Genomic DNA, 15,677 nt, shown 5'->3' with positions numbered 1-15,677 from the left:
AGGGAGGTGGGTGGTGTGTATAGGGAAATGAGGAGGGCATTAGCAAAGGCCCAGTGTGTGTCAGAGGGAGGGAGGGAGGAAACTAGCTTGATTATGCAGAAGTTCTGTCTTGAAGAAACCGACAACCCATGCTTACGTGAGGTTGCTTTTGAATGACCGCAGCATCCCCTCTGCAAGTGGCCATTGGAGAGCTGTGTGGGCAGCCTCGACCAGCTCCAGATGGCAGAGCTCCTTGACCAGCAGCCAGAGATGACAATGTCACAGCTAACTGGTGACGGACACGAGCGGGTTTCAAGCAGAGTGCTTACTACGGCCTCCAGGTGGTCCCCCATCTAGGAGGGTTTGCCCAGAGCCTTCCCTCCCACGGGGGCACAGATGTCCGTTCGCATGGCTCTTCGTTTTGGCCCCGGGTTGGTCCAGTGGAGCAAAGCACCAACACCAAAGAGACTGGATGTTGTTCAGTTCCATCCCTCACCTGCCTTGGGTTCTAGGAGAAGGACCAAGTTTCAGAGCTTTTAGGGAGCCTATCCTAATCCGACGGAGTGCGGCTGTCTTCGTGCCAGGGGTGGGGGAAGTATGCAGCTATTTTGCCACGTTACCCAAAAGGATGGAAGGCCAAGTCCGTCTGTATCCAGATCAAATCCGGCTGTCACTGAATCACCAGCTATGTCCTTCTTTTACTAAAGAAGTGCAGCTGCTCACAGAGGGAGGGATGTGCCTAGTAAATTCGAACATTTGGTTATAATGCAACCAACTCAGTAAGTTAGTGGTGAGAATTAATGGAAAACACCTGTCACCAAATTCCTCCTTGCTGCCTTAAATTAGCGGGCTCGTCAATTCATTGAAGAATTACCTGGGATGAATTAAACATTAGTAAAGTGCGTAAGGTACATCCAGACCCCGGTGGGAGGTGACTTGAGACTTCGAGCAACTTTGGAAAAACTAAGAAATTTCAGAGTCTCAGACTGGGGAGGACCTGTTGGTTTGTAATCCCTTTCCTTCCTCCCTAATCCAGTTGGGGCTAGTTGAATTCCTGGACCCTTCTGATTTGGGCAATATGGTGGTGAAAAAGGATTTGCTCTGGAGCCTTCTGCACTGTTGCTGAACCAAGGCAGGCAGAGTCACTAGACTGTAGGGAACTTGTCTCTTCCATGGCCCGTTTCCCCACACTTAGCACAGTGCCTGGCCCGTCGTGGTGGTTTTAATAGGGACCCAGTGAGGTCAGGTGTGCGGGAACCAGCAGATGGCCCCTTATCTCTTTTTCCTGTGAACTGTGAATATTTTAGACCTTTCCTTTTTCCTGGAGGTCATAAAGTAAGAGTTATCTTGGATATAACCATTACGACAGCTGCAGCGGAGAAAAACCTGCGATAAAGTGTCATAAAATGTTATCTCCGGATGGAATTGGCATGAAACCCTAGAGGTCCAGCAGCGTGTCCTGCTAACAGCGTGCTAACACCTTCTGCTTCCGGCTTCCCTTTTAGAAAGGAGACTCTTGAGGGACCACTCCCAGGGCTGGTGGAGACGGCTGCCTTGCTGGGACTCTGTTCTCCCTTCTGGAGCTATGGAGGACAACCTAGTCCCTTGGTCACATAGCCACTCCTCACAGATTTGAATCCGCTGTCTTTTTTTTTTTTTTGTGGCCACGTAGCATGTGGGATCTTAGTTCCCCAACCAGGGATTGAACCCACGACCCTCCCACATTGAAAGCGTGGAGTCTTAACCACGGGCCTGCCAGGGAAGTCCCTGAATTCACTGTCTTGTTTCCCAAGTTACTTTACCCCTCAGTAAATCCCCTTGACTTTCTCACCATTGCTCATGTGACACAGTTATCAAGTGGGCCTTTGTTTTCCTTTTCCTGTTGGGGGATGCTCTCTGCTTTTTTACAAGTCTTCCAAACATTTATTAAATGGAAATACTTGTGCCAGTTTATTACGTTTTCCAAAACGATGGATCCTGCTGAGTTGCTTCGGGCTTAACGACTGGGGACAACGAGGCCTGGGTCCCCAGACATGTTTTCTCAGATTTGCTGCCCTAAGAGGAGCTGCTTACTCCTTCCAAGGGGTGGGGTTGGACAGAATGTTCCAGGAGCCGCCTGACCGGCGGGAGCAGCGGTGAGTCTCTCCTCTTTTGGGTCAGGTGCTTCTATCAGGGCAGCCCAAGGCCAGTTTCGAGTTTGTTGTTATTGTCGGCATCAAACCCACTGACTCGTGTGGCACGTGTGCCGCCCGAGAACAAGCTGCCTCTCGACAATGGACTTGTGAAACTTTGAGTCAGGAGGTCAGACTCCCTCGCTAATAATTTATGAGTTATTCAGAGACAGAGGCCACACTGTCACCATCTCTTTGCTCCCACAGCAGGCCTGGCACGTGGAAGGCACTTGGCTGGTGCCCAGCGAATGACCACATTCACCGTCCAGGGGCGTCTTTTAGACTCAGCCTCCCTGAGTCTGCCGGAATCTTTTGGGTCCCGACTGTGTCGTTCTCTGAGTTAACTTTCCCGCTGGCTTTCGGCTCCCCACGTTCTCCACCAACAGGTTACTGCACTCAAGTCTGAGTAATTAATGAGGGGGTAGCATAGAGCCGGCCGGAGTCCTTAGCCCATGAGCGGTAGAGACATCTTTCCAAGTTGACGCCGGGGGAGGGGTTCAACCACCGTCTTTCATCAAGTTGAAGACCCCGTCAGTTGTAAGATTCACCACTCTTTTATGCACAAGGAATTAAGATGCAGCGCTGCCACTTAAACTATGACCTAATGCTCTCTTGTCCCTAGAATTTTATTCTGTCTTTCTTGTAAGAACCCTTATAGACTGACTTGGGCATAGATTATTATGAAGCATCCCTCTCATCCATAATGAAGAGGAAAATATAAGCAAAATAAGTTGGTTAAAGCACTTCTAAAACTTCCTCACATTCAGAGGCCTGTTCTTCTGCAGTTGCCTCAGAGCCGTTGAAGTGCAGCGGGGTTTCTGTAACATACCATCCTCTCTGCCGTCAACATGCCCTCTACGGGGTGCTGGTCCACTTCCCTTTGGGGAGGAGGGGAGCCCGGGGGGAGGGGGACGAGGTGGGGGCTTGTCGTGTTCTATTCCCTGAGGTGGGTGGTGGATTTAGGGGAGAGTTCACTTTGCGGGAATTCATTCACTTTGAGTGATGTGACTACAGTTTATGTGTTTTGAATTGATTTTTAAAACTAAAGAATAGAAGAGGCTTCACTCTTGTCTCTGGACAATGACAGCTATATCTCAGGGGGCCTGGCTGGGAGCAATGCTAAGGCACATCTGATTTCAGAGATCTTAAAACGCCAAAAAAGTGCATTTTAGGATAATGAAATATAGTGTTGATGAAACCACCTAATTACACAGTATTCAGGCCACATTTTTCTGTTTTGTCCTCGAAGCTGTAATGCGTTTGTCTAGTATCTTGCTAAAACCCTTGTGCTGTTTCCACAGTATTCCCTTGATTGATGGGTCTGTAAGGCACACAGACACACACACACACACACATGCGCGTGCGAGTGAGGCTCTAGAGCTTAGTTTGGCATCAGGCTCTGACGTTGGTCCTCCCCGCTTCCCGGTCCTGGTGCTCAGAGCCATCCTGCTGCTGACCCGGGTGTCCCCTGACGTGGCTCTCTCTCTCTCTTTCTCTCTTTCTCTCTCTCTCTCTCTCTTTCTCTCTCTCTCTCTCTCTTTCTCTCTCTCTCTCATCATCTGCTGTCTTCCCTTCTGAAACCAGGTTACATATGTCCTTCTCCCTCCCCCACCCGTCCTCTCTCCTTCCTTGAGGACGAGAGGTCATGGCTCAGAGACACCCTGCAGAGGCTGTGGGTTGTGATTCCTCACCAGTTGCTCAGTTCCCGTCTCCTTAACCAGTGTGGGCTCTCATCCCGATGAAACCCCTGGAGCTGGTGCCTCAGGCAGGGCTTTGGAGGCGCCCCTTCCCTGCACCCCTCCAGCTCTAGTTCTGTTCTGATCACCAAATCAGAATGTTGGCGCAAGTGCTCTTCAGAGAATTCTGCCGTGAATGGTGGTGATTGGTGCTTGCCAGAAGCCCTGGGGGACATCTGATGTTTGAGGGAGATGGACCCTCACGGGCATATTGTTAACTCTGACGTCTCCAGGTCTGTGACGCTCCATCCCTGCACCACCAAGGAGATCTTACCTTAACCCAGTAGCGTGCTCCAGCCGACAGATACCTGCTCCAAATGCATGTAACATATGCTTTCAGATTTTTGGAGAACCATTTAAAAAATGTATGTTTCAGCATCTCTGTATCTTTTACAGAACCTGTTAGAGACTTCCACTGTAATAATCAGTGTCTTTTCATAGGAGGATCTTCTTGACAAATTGATTTTTAAGTTCGGTATTTGGATAAAGTTCATGTACAGATGAGTTTGTCAGAATGAAAAGAATTTGTGACCCGCTGTAATTCCCATTTTTGCTTTGGCTGCCAGGAAGCTCCACTACATTCGTTGCCCGACTGCAATAATGGGTTTCGATCCCACTGGCCTGAGGTTGCCCTAGATCCACATTGACTGGACTTAAATCTACGTCTGAACAGTTGTGCGAACACACTGACATCTGAAAGGATGGTGACACTTCTTATTTGACATGTATTCATTCTTTGGAATGACTATTGTCTCATAGCCCCCAATAGCCCCACATTTCTTCGTGATTCCAAGGCAGTGTCAGTTATCCCAGCCAGAAAGCGCTGAGCGGATTTATCCATCAGGAGCTGTAGGGCTGCGCTGTGACCAGCCCCTGGAGGAGGCAAATGCAGGTCCTTGTTATGGTCTCGCTGCAGGAGAGGTTCTGAGCAACAGGAAGCGGATTTCCACAAGCCTCAGTTGTGGCTGCGGGTCCACCTGGGGCTCCTTCTCAGCCCCGCCTCCCTGGCCAGCCCGCAGGGTCTCTCTGTGACCTGTGGCCTCAGAGGGGGAGGGGTGCCCGGGGAACAGATGCAGATGGAGCTGCAGGAAGAGCCTGTGTGCTGTGAGGCTGATTGTTTGTGGCAGGCCGGGGAGGTGTGGAAGTGATACCTGCACCCCGTGCTGCTGGGACCCTGCCAGGGCACAGGCGGGCGCATGGGGAGGGGAGGAGGACCCTGCAGAACCTTGAGGTTTGCAGTCCATCCATCGTGTCCACAGTGGTCTCTACAGGGCGAAGGATGCAGCAGCGGGTTGAAAGGTCTCCCTTATTTCATCTCCCTCTCCTCTCCTCCAGCTATTCCAGTGAGGCACAGTTTTCCTGGAAGCCGTGCATTATTAAGTCATTTCATAGCTGAACCGAAACAGATAACAGTAATCTAATCATCGATTAAGTTCACTTGTCTCCCCTCATCCCTGCAGCCAAACCCAGACCGCCTGTCGACCTTCCATCAGGTCCATTTGAAGTAAAACACTCCTCAGGAGACCGGAGAAGGCCCTCTTCCCTGGGGTCCCCTGCAGGTTTGTAGCTGTCACGAGAGGGACAGCCACTAGCTAGGTGCCAAACAAACATCCGAATTTCTCTCGCTGTTGAAATAGTAAAAAAAAAAAAAAGAGTTTGCCTTTTGACCAAGACCAGAAGGGCATCCACGAGAATGGAGACGGGATTTTGTCGGCCTGGTGGGACCAGGAGCTTCTTCTCCCTCATCTATTTCCAAATCTTTCTCTAACGATACATTTATGATAAAGGGAAAAGAAAACAAAATAATTCTCCACAAGCTTGACTTGAGTGCTGGGGAGAATCCGTCGAACCGCTGTGTGTGAAGTCCTACATCAGGTTCTCGGCTCCAGTGGCAGGGAAGGTGTTTGTTGGGCGTGACCCGGGCTTGCCTTCTAGGCCAGCGGTCCCCAGCCTTTTTGGCACCAGGGACCGGTTTCGTGGAAGACCATTTTTCCACGGACTGGGGGCCGGGGGCGGGGGCGATGGGGAGCCGCAGATGAAGCTTCGCCCCCCCGCCCGCCCGCCGCTCACCTCCTGACGTGTGGCCCGGTTCCTAACAGGCCGCGGCCCGGTACCGGTCCATGTCCCGGGGGCTGGGGACCCCTGTTCTAGCGCACAGCACAGACTGGGGAAGGCGATTCGGCAGCCCCAGCAGAGCCTCACTGCTGTGCAGGCCTCTGACCCTCAGCTCCGCTTCTGGAGGTGGACCCGCAGGAGAGCATCAGAGAGGCCGCTGCAGGGCCCACGTGGTGACTTGAGAGCCTGGGCTCAGCGTTGACCTGAGTTTGGACTCTGGGCCCCGTCACTTCCTAGCTGTGTGTGGGGGGGACCTCCTGCTTCCCCACCCCCGCCTCGATTCTCTGATGCTGTGCGAGGAGGGGCGGGGGGGATGGAGGGAGCCAGCGCGGGGTGTGTGCTGGTCCACTGAGGCTTGCCGTCTCTTCTTTTGGTGGGAGGAGCAGCACGTCTGGTGGCTCTGGGACAGTAAAGGAGAGGGAGCTGCCTGAGACGGATGGCAGAGGCAGAGTTCCAGAAGGTTCCGGAGCCTCCCCCGGCCCCGGGAACCTGTGGGATTGCCCAAGGTCAGCCTGCTGGAGGAGGGCTCACTCTGGGCGCCCTGGGTGCTGGGGAAATCAGGGTTTGAGCAAAGCCCCTGGGGATGTGGCGCAGCACCCACAGAAGGCAATCTCCTTCCGAGTTCCTGCCGCAGCTGGGGCCACGTGGTGGGGGGATGTGGGCGGGAGGCGGGGCAGGAGCTCAGGAAACCTCCCCCCGAATGCGCCGGCTGGGACCACCTCCCCTGGCCCCCTTGCGCTCGTTCTCTTCTGCAAACTGCTGCCTGCCCATCACCCTGAGAACCCAGTCGAGGCCCCTAGTGTCTCACCTGGCCCCCCTTGCCAACCTGCTCCCTCCTCAGCCTTCCCATTTCCTGAACTTTCCGAAGTCATGGCTGCCGAGGGCCTCTGTATGGGCTGTTCCTCCACCCAGACCCCTGCCCTCTGCTCAGAAGACATCCTTCTCCAGCCTTCTCGAGTCTTCTCGGCTGGCCCGGCCCCCCTCCATCTCAGCTCAGATACCTACCTCCCTGACCTCCAGTCCGAAGAAGCCCCCTCTCAGCGCTCAGAGACATGGGCTGACTTAGAATTTTAGCCTAATTTGATTGGTAGAAGCTTCTGCCATAGGGCCTAAGAGGTGAATTGTAAAGATGCGGTTGCAGGAAGGTCTGTTTGGCTGCAAGTCTGTAGAAAGCATTTTTAATATCCACGCTGTCTGTTTGCAGAGATTCCACTGTGATTTAAAACCCTGAGTCTCAGAGCCTGTGGCCCTGCAGTGGGTCTGGGGACCTCCTTGTACACAGGACAGAGCAGAGGGATTGAGTGCAATCCGCAGACATGTTCTCTTTGGTCCCTGATGTGCTTTGAAATAAATTTGAATTAGTTGCCAGTGTTGAAGAGTTGAAAGATTTCATGAAGCGGATTTCAGCACTTTTATAGAAAGCTCTTTAGATCTGATCCCACTGGGCCCACGATCCTGAGTGGCAGCCGCTGGCTGGCCCTACTCGGGGACAGTACAGTCAGTCCCCACTGGGCCCACTTCCTCTCTGTTCTGCAGCTGGGAGAGCACAGGCAGTCGAGTGAGGTGTGTGATCCTGGTGTCTTGAGAGTGACCGTCACCTTGCCCTGGACGGAGGCCCGGAATTATGTTTCCTTCCTGGAGAAAGAGGGTGGGGTCACTTCCAAGGCCCTTAGCATGAGTGGCCACTTCACCTGCATCTCAGCTCCGGGAGCAAGGTTGGCTGAGAGATGAGATCCCGGGCAGAGGGACCCGCACTCTGCAGCCCACGCTGCCCACATGGCGCCCAGGACTGGGCCCCCCGTCACTTTTGCTTCTTCTCCTGCAGGGCCAGGCCCCTCACCTTGTCCGCTCCTTCCTGAGCCCACAGAGGAGGCTTCTGGGAAAGGATGACTCATGCACTCCCTGAATTTCCAAGCTAGAAAGGCGCTGGGAGAGCGCCTTGGGCCGGACCAGAAATAGCCGTAACAATTGGGTCTGATCTTGCCCCTCCTGCGCTGTCACGTTCTGCTCTGGTAAATAGATGCCACCCTTCAGACCAACCACCTGAAACGTTGCAAGATACAGTAACTTGTTTCCTTTTCCTCTGAATTTTTACTGATTGTAAACTCCACTGTTAAAGATAATAAAATAAAAAGGGGCGGTTACCTCGGTGCCAGCACCGTAATACATTTCTATCTCCTTTTTCAGTCCTTTTTCATATGTATACGTGATTGTAATTACAGTACAATTAAAATTCATTCACTTCAGTATTTCTAGCACCCAAAGCAAGAGGTTGGCATGCAATAGGATTCAGTAAATATTTGTTGATTGTGGAATATTTGTTTACCTAAGTATAAAGTGAGCATTTTTCTAATTGCATCATACACTGATTACCATTATATCAAGTTGTTAGAATATATTTGCCACTTTACTATATTTAGATTTTTTCCCCCTATTTTTCAGGACTATAAATAATGTTGTAGCGAGCATTTTTCTCCACATAACTGTTTTTGACTGTTTAGAATTATTTTCTCAGAATAAATTCCAAGCATTTGAGTTCCTGGATCAGAGGAGAGAAAAATAAGAATTATAGACATTGCTTTCTAAAATCTCATTTATCCCTATTGCCAGGATTGTTTGAGAATATTAGTTTTATCTTAATCTCATCTGCTTTGGCTTATAATTTTCAAATTTTTGCTTATTTTGTAGTATAAGCAGGTACCTAATTGTTTTGATTTGCCTATCTATATGTGTGGTCATTAGTATGGGTTGAAGAATTGTCTAAGCACTTAATAATAATATTTCCTCTTGTGTGCCATGCCTATTTGAGTAGTTTGTGTATCTATTAGAATATAGATTTTTAGTTGGATGTGGGTGAATTTATCATACAGATATGATTAACTCAATTTTCCTATCATAGTGGCTGTAAACGTTTTCCTAGTGTGTGATTTTTCATTTTTAATATCCGGTGAGTCATTATAGGTGTTATTTTCTGTTCTTTGGAGAGTCCGTGAGTGTGGTTGCCAGAAGGACCTTAGAGATCTAACCTGACCTCAGTGTCTGGCGGGGACTCTGGCCCCGAGAGCAGAGGCCACAGCTCACCGGCCCCACCAGCGAGAAGGGGCCAGGGCTGCCCTGGCCCTGGCCCACGACTCCTTAGTCTGTGCTGCCATCTGAGCTCCTAAGACTCCCTGTTGCTCTCCTGGCCCAGAAAGTTCTTCTGAGCTGAGGTGTATGCGTCTCTGTTTTGGACCAAGGTGGGCTTTGTAGGACTCTCCGAAGGGGGGCCGTTGCCACTCCAGTGGCACAGAGCCAGCCATTCCATCCTTCTGACTCAGGGCATCTAAAAATATCCTGGGCTGGGGAATTTGGAGGAGCCCGTAATCGATTCGTGAACATTAAGCTCTTAACAGGCAGTGAATGCAGCTTTGATATTGAATTACCCTCAGAAGATGCATTAGTTTCACAGTATCGGCAGCCACCTGTCTGCCAGGTGTTGTCCTAGATATTTGGGGTCTGTAGAGGTGGAGGATAGGGACATTGCCCAGGATCAAGTTGGACTCTTATATCAGGAGGGCTCTGACTTACTGCTTAGCTGTCTGCCCATCGTCATGGGGGAGGGAGCCCCAGAACTGGCAGGTGACCCCTGAACTGACCAGCAGGAGACTGGTTTAGAAGCGAAGATCCTAATCCCAGCTCTGCCTACACCGTAGACTTCCCGACTCTTAGAGCGTGTTCACGGTCAGATCTGGTCATCCATTCAGCAAACGTACAGTGGACACTTAGTTAGGACTCTGTGCTGGGCACTCGCGTTGCTACAAAGGTGGCTGAGGCATGGGGTATCCTCAGGGGATTGTACTTCAGTGGGATAAACAGAAATACCCACATCTACCTATCAAACAAGCAGACTTAGAAATGAGTGTCAGTAAAATGCCAGTGGGCCACACAGGGATCAGTACATAGTTTGCACAGGGTTTGAGTGAAGCTTCTCAGAAGAGGTGGCCCTAAGCCGAGCCTCGAGGGATGAACAGAACTCCGGTTGGGGCTGAGGGAGGAAGATAGGGGAGAAGGGAGAGGACCGTCCAGCTTAAGGGGCGGAGAAACAGACACCAGAGGTGGATGCCATTGCCCAGGGTGGCCGTAGTGCAGGGAGGGGCCAGGGAGGAGGAGGTGGGTCCAACGGCAAATGCTGCTTAGAAACCATCAGAGGGAGGGACTTCCCTGGCCATCCAGTGGTTAAGACTCCGCGCTTCCACTGCAGGGGACGCGGGTTCAGTCCCTGGCTGGGGAGCCAAGATCCCGCATGCCGCGCGGTGCGGCCAAAAAACAATGAAAATCATTTTTAAAAATGTGCCAGCAGATCTTGTGTCTGGTGAGGTGCTTAAAAAAGAAAAGAAAAAAATGAAACCATGGGAGGGTTTAAGGGGATGATGAGAGGGGACATATATCCAACATCCAGGAAGGTGCTGGGTCTTGAGTGGGAAAATGCTAAGAAAGGAACCCAGGAAGGAAGAGACGTGGGCCTTGGAGACCCTTGTGCTTAGCATGTGCCTGACGACACCATCTTCAGTGGTTGGTGACCCAGCAAGAGTGAGCGGCAGACGGCCGTCTGCAGTGATTTCTGTTCTGACTGGCCTCAGTCTGGTCGGCCGAAGTCGGGAGAGGGCCGGGGGGTGCAGCCCCCTCGAGGTCTCCTTGCTTAGTTTGGAGAAATCCTGACGGATGGTGTGTGTTTGTTCATCGTTTGCCTACCATATAGCAGGTGTTTAACGGTAAGTGGGCAGTAGGAAGATGACATCAGCAGACAGGTGGCCCAAATTCTGGAAGTTTGGAGCCTCTTACAGGGCATTCGTGCCCTAATTCATTCCCCTTATATGACGAGAAGCTCTCGTGGTGATGATGACGTGTCTCTGCTTCCATTCCAGATGCCTTAGGGCCCCGTGGGCCGCCCCAGAGGGCTCAGTCCCGGTGGCCAGCGGCCCCCAAGCAGCTCGCATGCGCTCAGCCTCAGGCTCCCGCTGACGCACCTGGGAACCTCGTTCACCGGCCCCCGCCCAGCATCCTTGCCGGCAGTGCCCTCCACCCCGCCAAGCCATGGAGGCCCCCGAGGTCCCCGTGGGCTCGCTGATTGACTTCGGGGCCGGGGCCAAGCCATCCACCTCCTCGCCCCTGGAGGTGCTGTCTCCAAAGCTGCAGGACGGGGACAGCTCCCCGGGTGAGGGCGCGTCGGAGAGCGAGACCACGGAGTCGGCCGACAGCGAGAACGACATGGGCGAATCGCCCTCGCACCCGTCCTGGGGCCAGTACCGCCGCTGCTCTTCCAGCGAGTCCTTCTCCTCCAACCAGAGCACCGACTCGGCCAAGGATGAGGAGCTGCTGGAGCTCCGGGAGTTCATGCGCGGCTACGTGGAGAAGATCTTCTCCGGAGGGTGAGCCACACGCAGGGCGCCGCCGGCCAGGGCTCCAGGCCTCACCAGCCGCTGGCCCCCTCGCGTCTACGCCCCACCCCAGTGCACGTAGGCCCCCGTGGGGAGCTTCTGCCACTCCTTCCCTCCGCTCAGGGCCCTGGCTTTGCTCCCGCGGCCCCTCGGGTGAGCCCCCATGGGCGCGCCTTCAGAGGTGGTTATTAGCTGGCAGTGACTTAGGGGCAGTACCAGGCCAGGAGGTTTCAGTTACCCGCGGCCCTTGGGATGCTCTCGGGCAGCTGAGCCTTAAGCAGCTGCTAGGATGGGGACCCACCCTCGCGCCTCCTTCTGGCCCCTCGTTGGTGGTTCTTGACAGTGCACACAAGGAGCAGTGACAGTTGTAGCGCTGGGGGGGCCTGGGGTGAGAGCGGAGGCCGAGGAGCCGGGAATCTGACTCACGGCTATTGCCGTCACAGCAGCAGAAAGGGGAGCCTGCTGCAAACTCAGTTCAGGCCTCAGGCCTTGACGGCTGGTCTTGCATCGTTCACAGTGGTGCGCAAAATGCCGGAGGTCCTGCCCCTCAGATTGTCTCTGGGACCCACAGCATCAGCGTCGCGGGGTGGGGTATGTGTGAGAAATGCAGAGTCGTGAGCCCCACCTGACCCACTGAGTCAGAATCTGCATTTCAACGAGACCTCTAGACCTGCATGCGTTGCGGCCTGAGGAGCTCTGGCTGAAGGGACCCTTTTCCCATTTCGTTAAAGCGTTAAGAAGAATTTCTGCCTGTTGACGCCACGCACTGAGGATGTCCTTTCCTGCTGAGATTTAGGCCCCTCGTTTGTTAACTGGCAAGGTTGATTTCCACCTTTTCCAGGTGTGCCTCAGTTTTCTCTGCAGTTAGAAGTGGGGAGAGTTCTAGGATCCTAATATCTGACTGTCCCCAGACTGCTTTTATGTTTGATTTTGAGTGCATCCTGGGAGAGCAGTAGATGTGGCTTCCTACTCATTTTGTTTGACTGACACTGAAATTAGTCAGCTTTCTCCGAGTACACCCAGTTAATGAAAAGGGGAGGAAGCCCAGAAGCTCACTAATTTGCCGGGAAGGCCACTCTAGATTTGTGACAGGCAGTCGGCAACATGGAACGTGGACAAGTGAGTGGGATGCATCTTTAAGAGCCTTCCAAAACTCCCTGCAAACGCCTGGCAAATTCTCACATTTCATCTGGTGTTGGTATTTGGGATAAATGAGACCAAGATGTTTTCTATAAAACCTTAAATAAATGAAATTGCAGAAGCCAGTGGATTTTCAGCCTGCTGCTTCCCCCTTTTAGTCATTACATTTGGGGTAGAGTACTGGTCCCCCCACGAAGATGATTGGAAGTGGTTTGAGATCAGGTGAGCATTTTGTCCACCCTGGCAGGGGGCGACCCTCAGGCCTGGGGTCCCCCGATCTTCACCCCTCACACAGAGCCATGGAGAGTCAGCAGACCGGCTCTTCAGAAGTGCAGAGGAATAAGCAACCATGCCCTCCTTCTGATGGCTGGAGGTGGCGTCAGACCTCTGTGTTTCTTGGCCTCAGTGGGTCCTGCTGAGACTGAGCACATTAGGAATTCTTGAATCCAGTCGGTGGCTCCATACCGACCTCAGCAGCAAAGATGGGGGGCAGTTGGATGAGCTGGAGAACCAAGCCCTTGGAGAGTTATGGAACCCTTGTGAGTACCCGGACCTCACTGAGGCAGGAGGTCGGGGGAATGCACGTGGGCTTTGGAGCCAGGAGGTCTGGATGGGGCTCCCACCTGCCACTCCCCAGCTGTGTGTGATCCTCCGAGCCAGGCTTCTCATCCTGGAAACAGAAATAATAAGTGTTTCCTCTCGGGGTTGCCCGGAGGCTGAGATGAGCATCCGCACTTGGCGGGGGCGAATTACTGTCGGGGTTCCGTGGTGCGGATGCCGAGGGCCGACTGCACTTAGGAGTTCCTCTCCTTCCTCTTTCCCTACTGTAGCCATTTTTGTTGCAGAGGATTAAAGCTTTCCTGTCTTTTCCCTTTGCCCTCTTTTCCAGGGAGGACTTGGACCAGGAGGAGAAAGCCAAGTTCGGAGAGTACTGCAGCAGTGAGAACGGAAAAGGCCGGGAATGGTTTGCCCGGTACGTGAGCGCCCAGGTAAGAGGGGTGACGCCGGGCTGTGGTGTGGGGCAGCCCGCCCGCTCTGGAGAAGGGAGTTGAGGAAAACGATCCCACAGGCAAAAGCGTAAAGCTCGTCTAGAGATGTTATAAAGTCTAATTAGAATAGTGGAAGGTGCCCCACTAGAAAGGAATGCTGGGCTGTTAACTTCATGAAATTCCAGAAAAGTTCATTTTTTTAAAGACAAGCACATGGGCTATGTCCACACATGTTTTTATTAAATAACCTACAATATTCCATTTTTGTAAAGATAAAATATTCAAGAGAATGACAGCCATGTATGTAAGCTCAGATAAACAGTAAGCTTTAAAAACAGCCAGTATTATTTTTTTTCCTGTAAAGTAGATTAAGTTCTTCATTTTTAAAGTATTTTTTGGTCACAAATAATTTATTCTTCCAAGAAAAATTAGAAAATACAAATAAGCAAAAACAGAGAAACTGCCCATACATCACCCACCCAGAAAACAGCCAGCGTTGTCATCCCATCCCTCTGTACTTTCCCACACGTGGGTGAGTGCGTGAAGTTCATAGTTTTAAAAGTCTCACAAGGAGACACAGGAAACACCCGAGTGATGGTTGGGGGAGCGGGGGGGCAGCCCTCTGCTGGGTCCCGGTCTCTGGGGAGCAGGGCCTGTCCTGGGCTCCTGCCGCAGCTGTGTTTAGAGATGCTGGGCGGGGTGAGCACGCAGCCCCTCTGAGCTGGGTGCACCTCCGCCAGCGGCCGCCTGACGCGGCTGCCCTCTTCCCGGACAGCGCTGCAACTCCAAGTGCGTCTCGGAGGCCACCTTCTACCGCCTGGTGCAGTCCTTCGCCGTGGTCCTATTTGAGTAAGTGATGCTGCGGCTTAGCGCCTCCGTCCTGACCTCCGTCCTGACCTCCTGTCCTCCCTCCCTCCCTCCCTCCCCACCTGGGAGACCCCAGTCGTGAGAACCAGCCGCATGCGTCATCAGCTCAATTGCTCCCCTTCCCCCCTCCCAACCCCCCTCCCCCGCGGTGGCAGCATTGGCTGGAAGTCGTGACCAGTATCTCATGGCGGGGAGTGAGCGGTCCCCACCTGCCAGCAGCGATCAGAGGACCGTCGGTCTCTTCCTGCGGGTCCCAGGACAGGCTGTGATTACACAGCGGCCCTGCCCTCCTCCAGCTGAGGTCTGGGGTCCTCTGGATTTCCTGTGGTGAAGTACTCCAAACCGGGTCACCGCCCGCTAATGAGATGTTTGGATGGCATCGCCGCCCTGAGTTCTAATGAGGCACCACTGGGGCCTTTTATCGCCCAGGACAGCGTGGGCTGGGGAGAAGGGCCCCCCACCTCCGTGTGGCCGGGGGGGACGGCCACCTGCCTTGAGGGGCTCCTCCTCCTGAGGCCCACGGCTCTAGGACTCCTGACCCTCTTCCTACATCCTGACGTGCATCAGAGCCGGACGTGCCCTCCGCAGTGTGATCCGGAGCGGCCGTGTCTGCCTGGGGGATCATGGGGTGTGGGGGAAGTGCGTGGGACAGGGAGGGAAGCTCTGACCCTGATCTGACCTTCGGTTGAGCCCGCATCCCCCCCCTCACCTCAGTGTGGCCTCGGAGCAGGTCCTGGTCCCCTGGCTTAGGCCGTGGCCGCTTCTCTGTGTCCCTTGTGTCCTTCCAGGCCTGAAAACCCCTCCCTTCCTGTTCCTTCCCCTTCTCCCAGCAGAAATGTAGCTGCTCTCTTGACTTTAATTCCCTGTCTCGGTGTCTCCCCAGCTTTCTCTGTCCCCCATGAGCACGGGGCATGTACTGGAGGAAAATGGCCAAAAGACAGGAGCCCCTGTTTTTCCTGCACTTGCTCAGAATGTCCCAAGTTCAGGGTGTGCTCCCCAGGGGCGGGGGCTGGGATCTGGGTCTGGGAGCTAGTGTGGGCGGAGGGAAGAGAGGCCCTCGCTGAGGTAGCCAAGGGCCCATGCTTGCTTGCTTCCGGAGCTTCGGTAAAGCAGCCCCAGGGGGTCGGGGGTCAGTGTGGCTTCCTGCCCTGAAGACCCTTTGACCTCCAGACGTTTGCATCCATAATTTTCAGGAACCTGTATTTTGTGTAGATGGTGCCTGTCCACATGGCAACGTGCTTATCTAATTCTCAATTTTTCTTC

At 53.2% G+C, this 15,677-nt stretch overlaps 1 protein-coding gene across 6 annotated transcripts in view; it reads left to right on the top strand.

Moving 5' to 3' along the window:
* Positions 1–15,677, top strand: part of KIAA0513 — a gene marked incomplete at its 3' end in the record, with an annotated part of 59,725 nt that overhangs the window by 27,246 nt on the left and 16,802 nt on the right. For 5 of the 6 annotated variants that reach the window (XR_014292025.1, XM_082605610.1, XM_082605611.1 and 2 more), the window contains 3 exons: positions 10,906–11,409; positions 13,448–13,547; positions 14,323–14,396. Coding sequence is in view for 5 of the 6 variants with exons in the window: in XM_082605610.1 (XP_082461736.1) it covers positions 11,075–11,409; positions 13,448–13,547; positions 14,323–14,396 (509 nt within the window). Of the gene's footprint in view, positions 1–6,487; positions 6,508–10,905; positions 11,410–13,447; positions 13,548–14,322; positions 14,397–15,677 lie in introns of those variants that run through there. The other variant, XM_082605613.1, reaches the window with a different exon arrangement.

This window comes from Mesoplodon mirus, assembly GCF_964341445.2.
Source record: "Mesoplodon mirus genome assembly, chromosome: 19".
Taxonomy (NCBI): domain Eukaryota; kingdom Metazoa; phylum Chordata; class Mammalia; order Artiodactyla; family Ziphiidae; genus Mesoplodon; species Mesoplodon mirus.
This window is presented reverse-complemented; position numbering and strand designations above follow the sequence as displayed.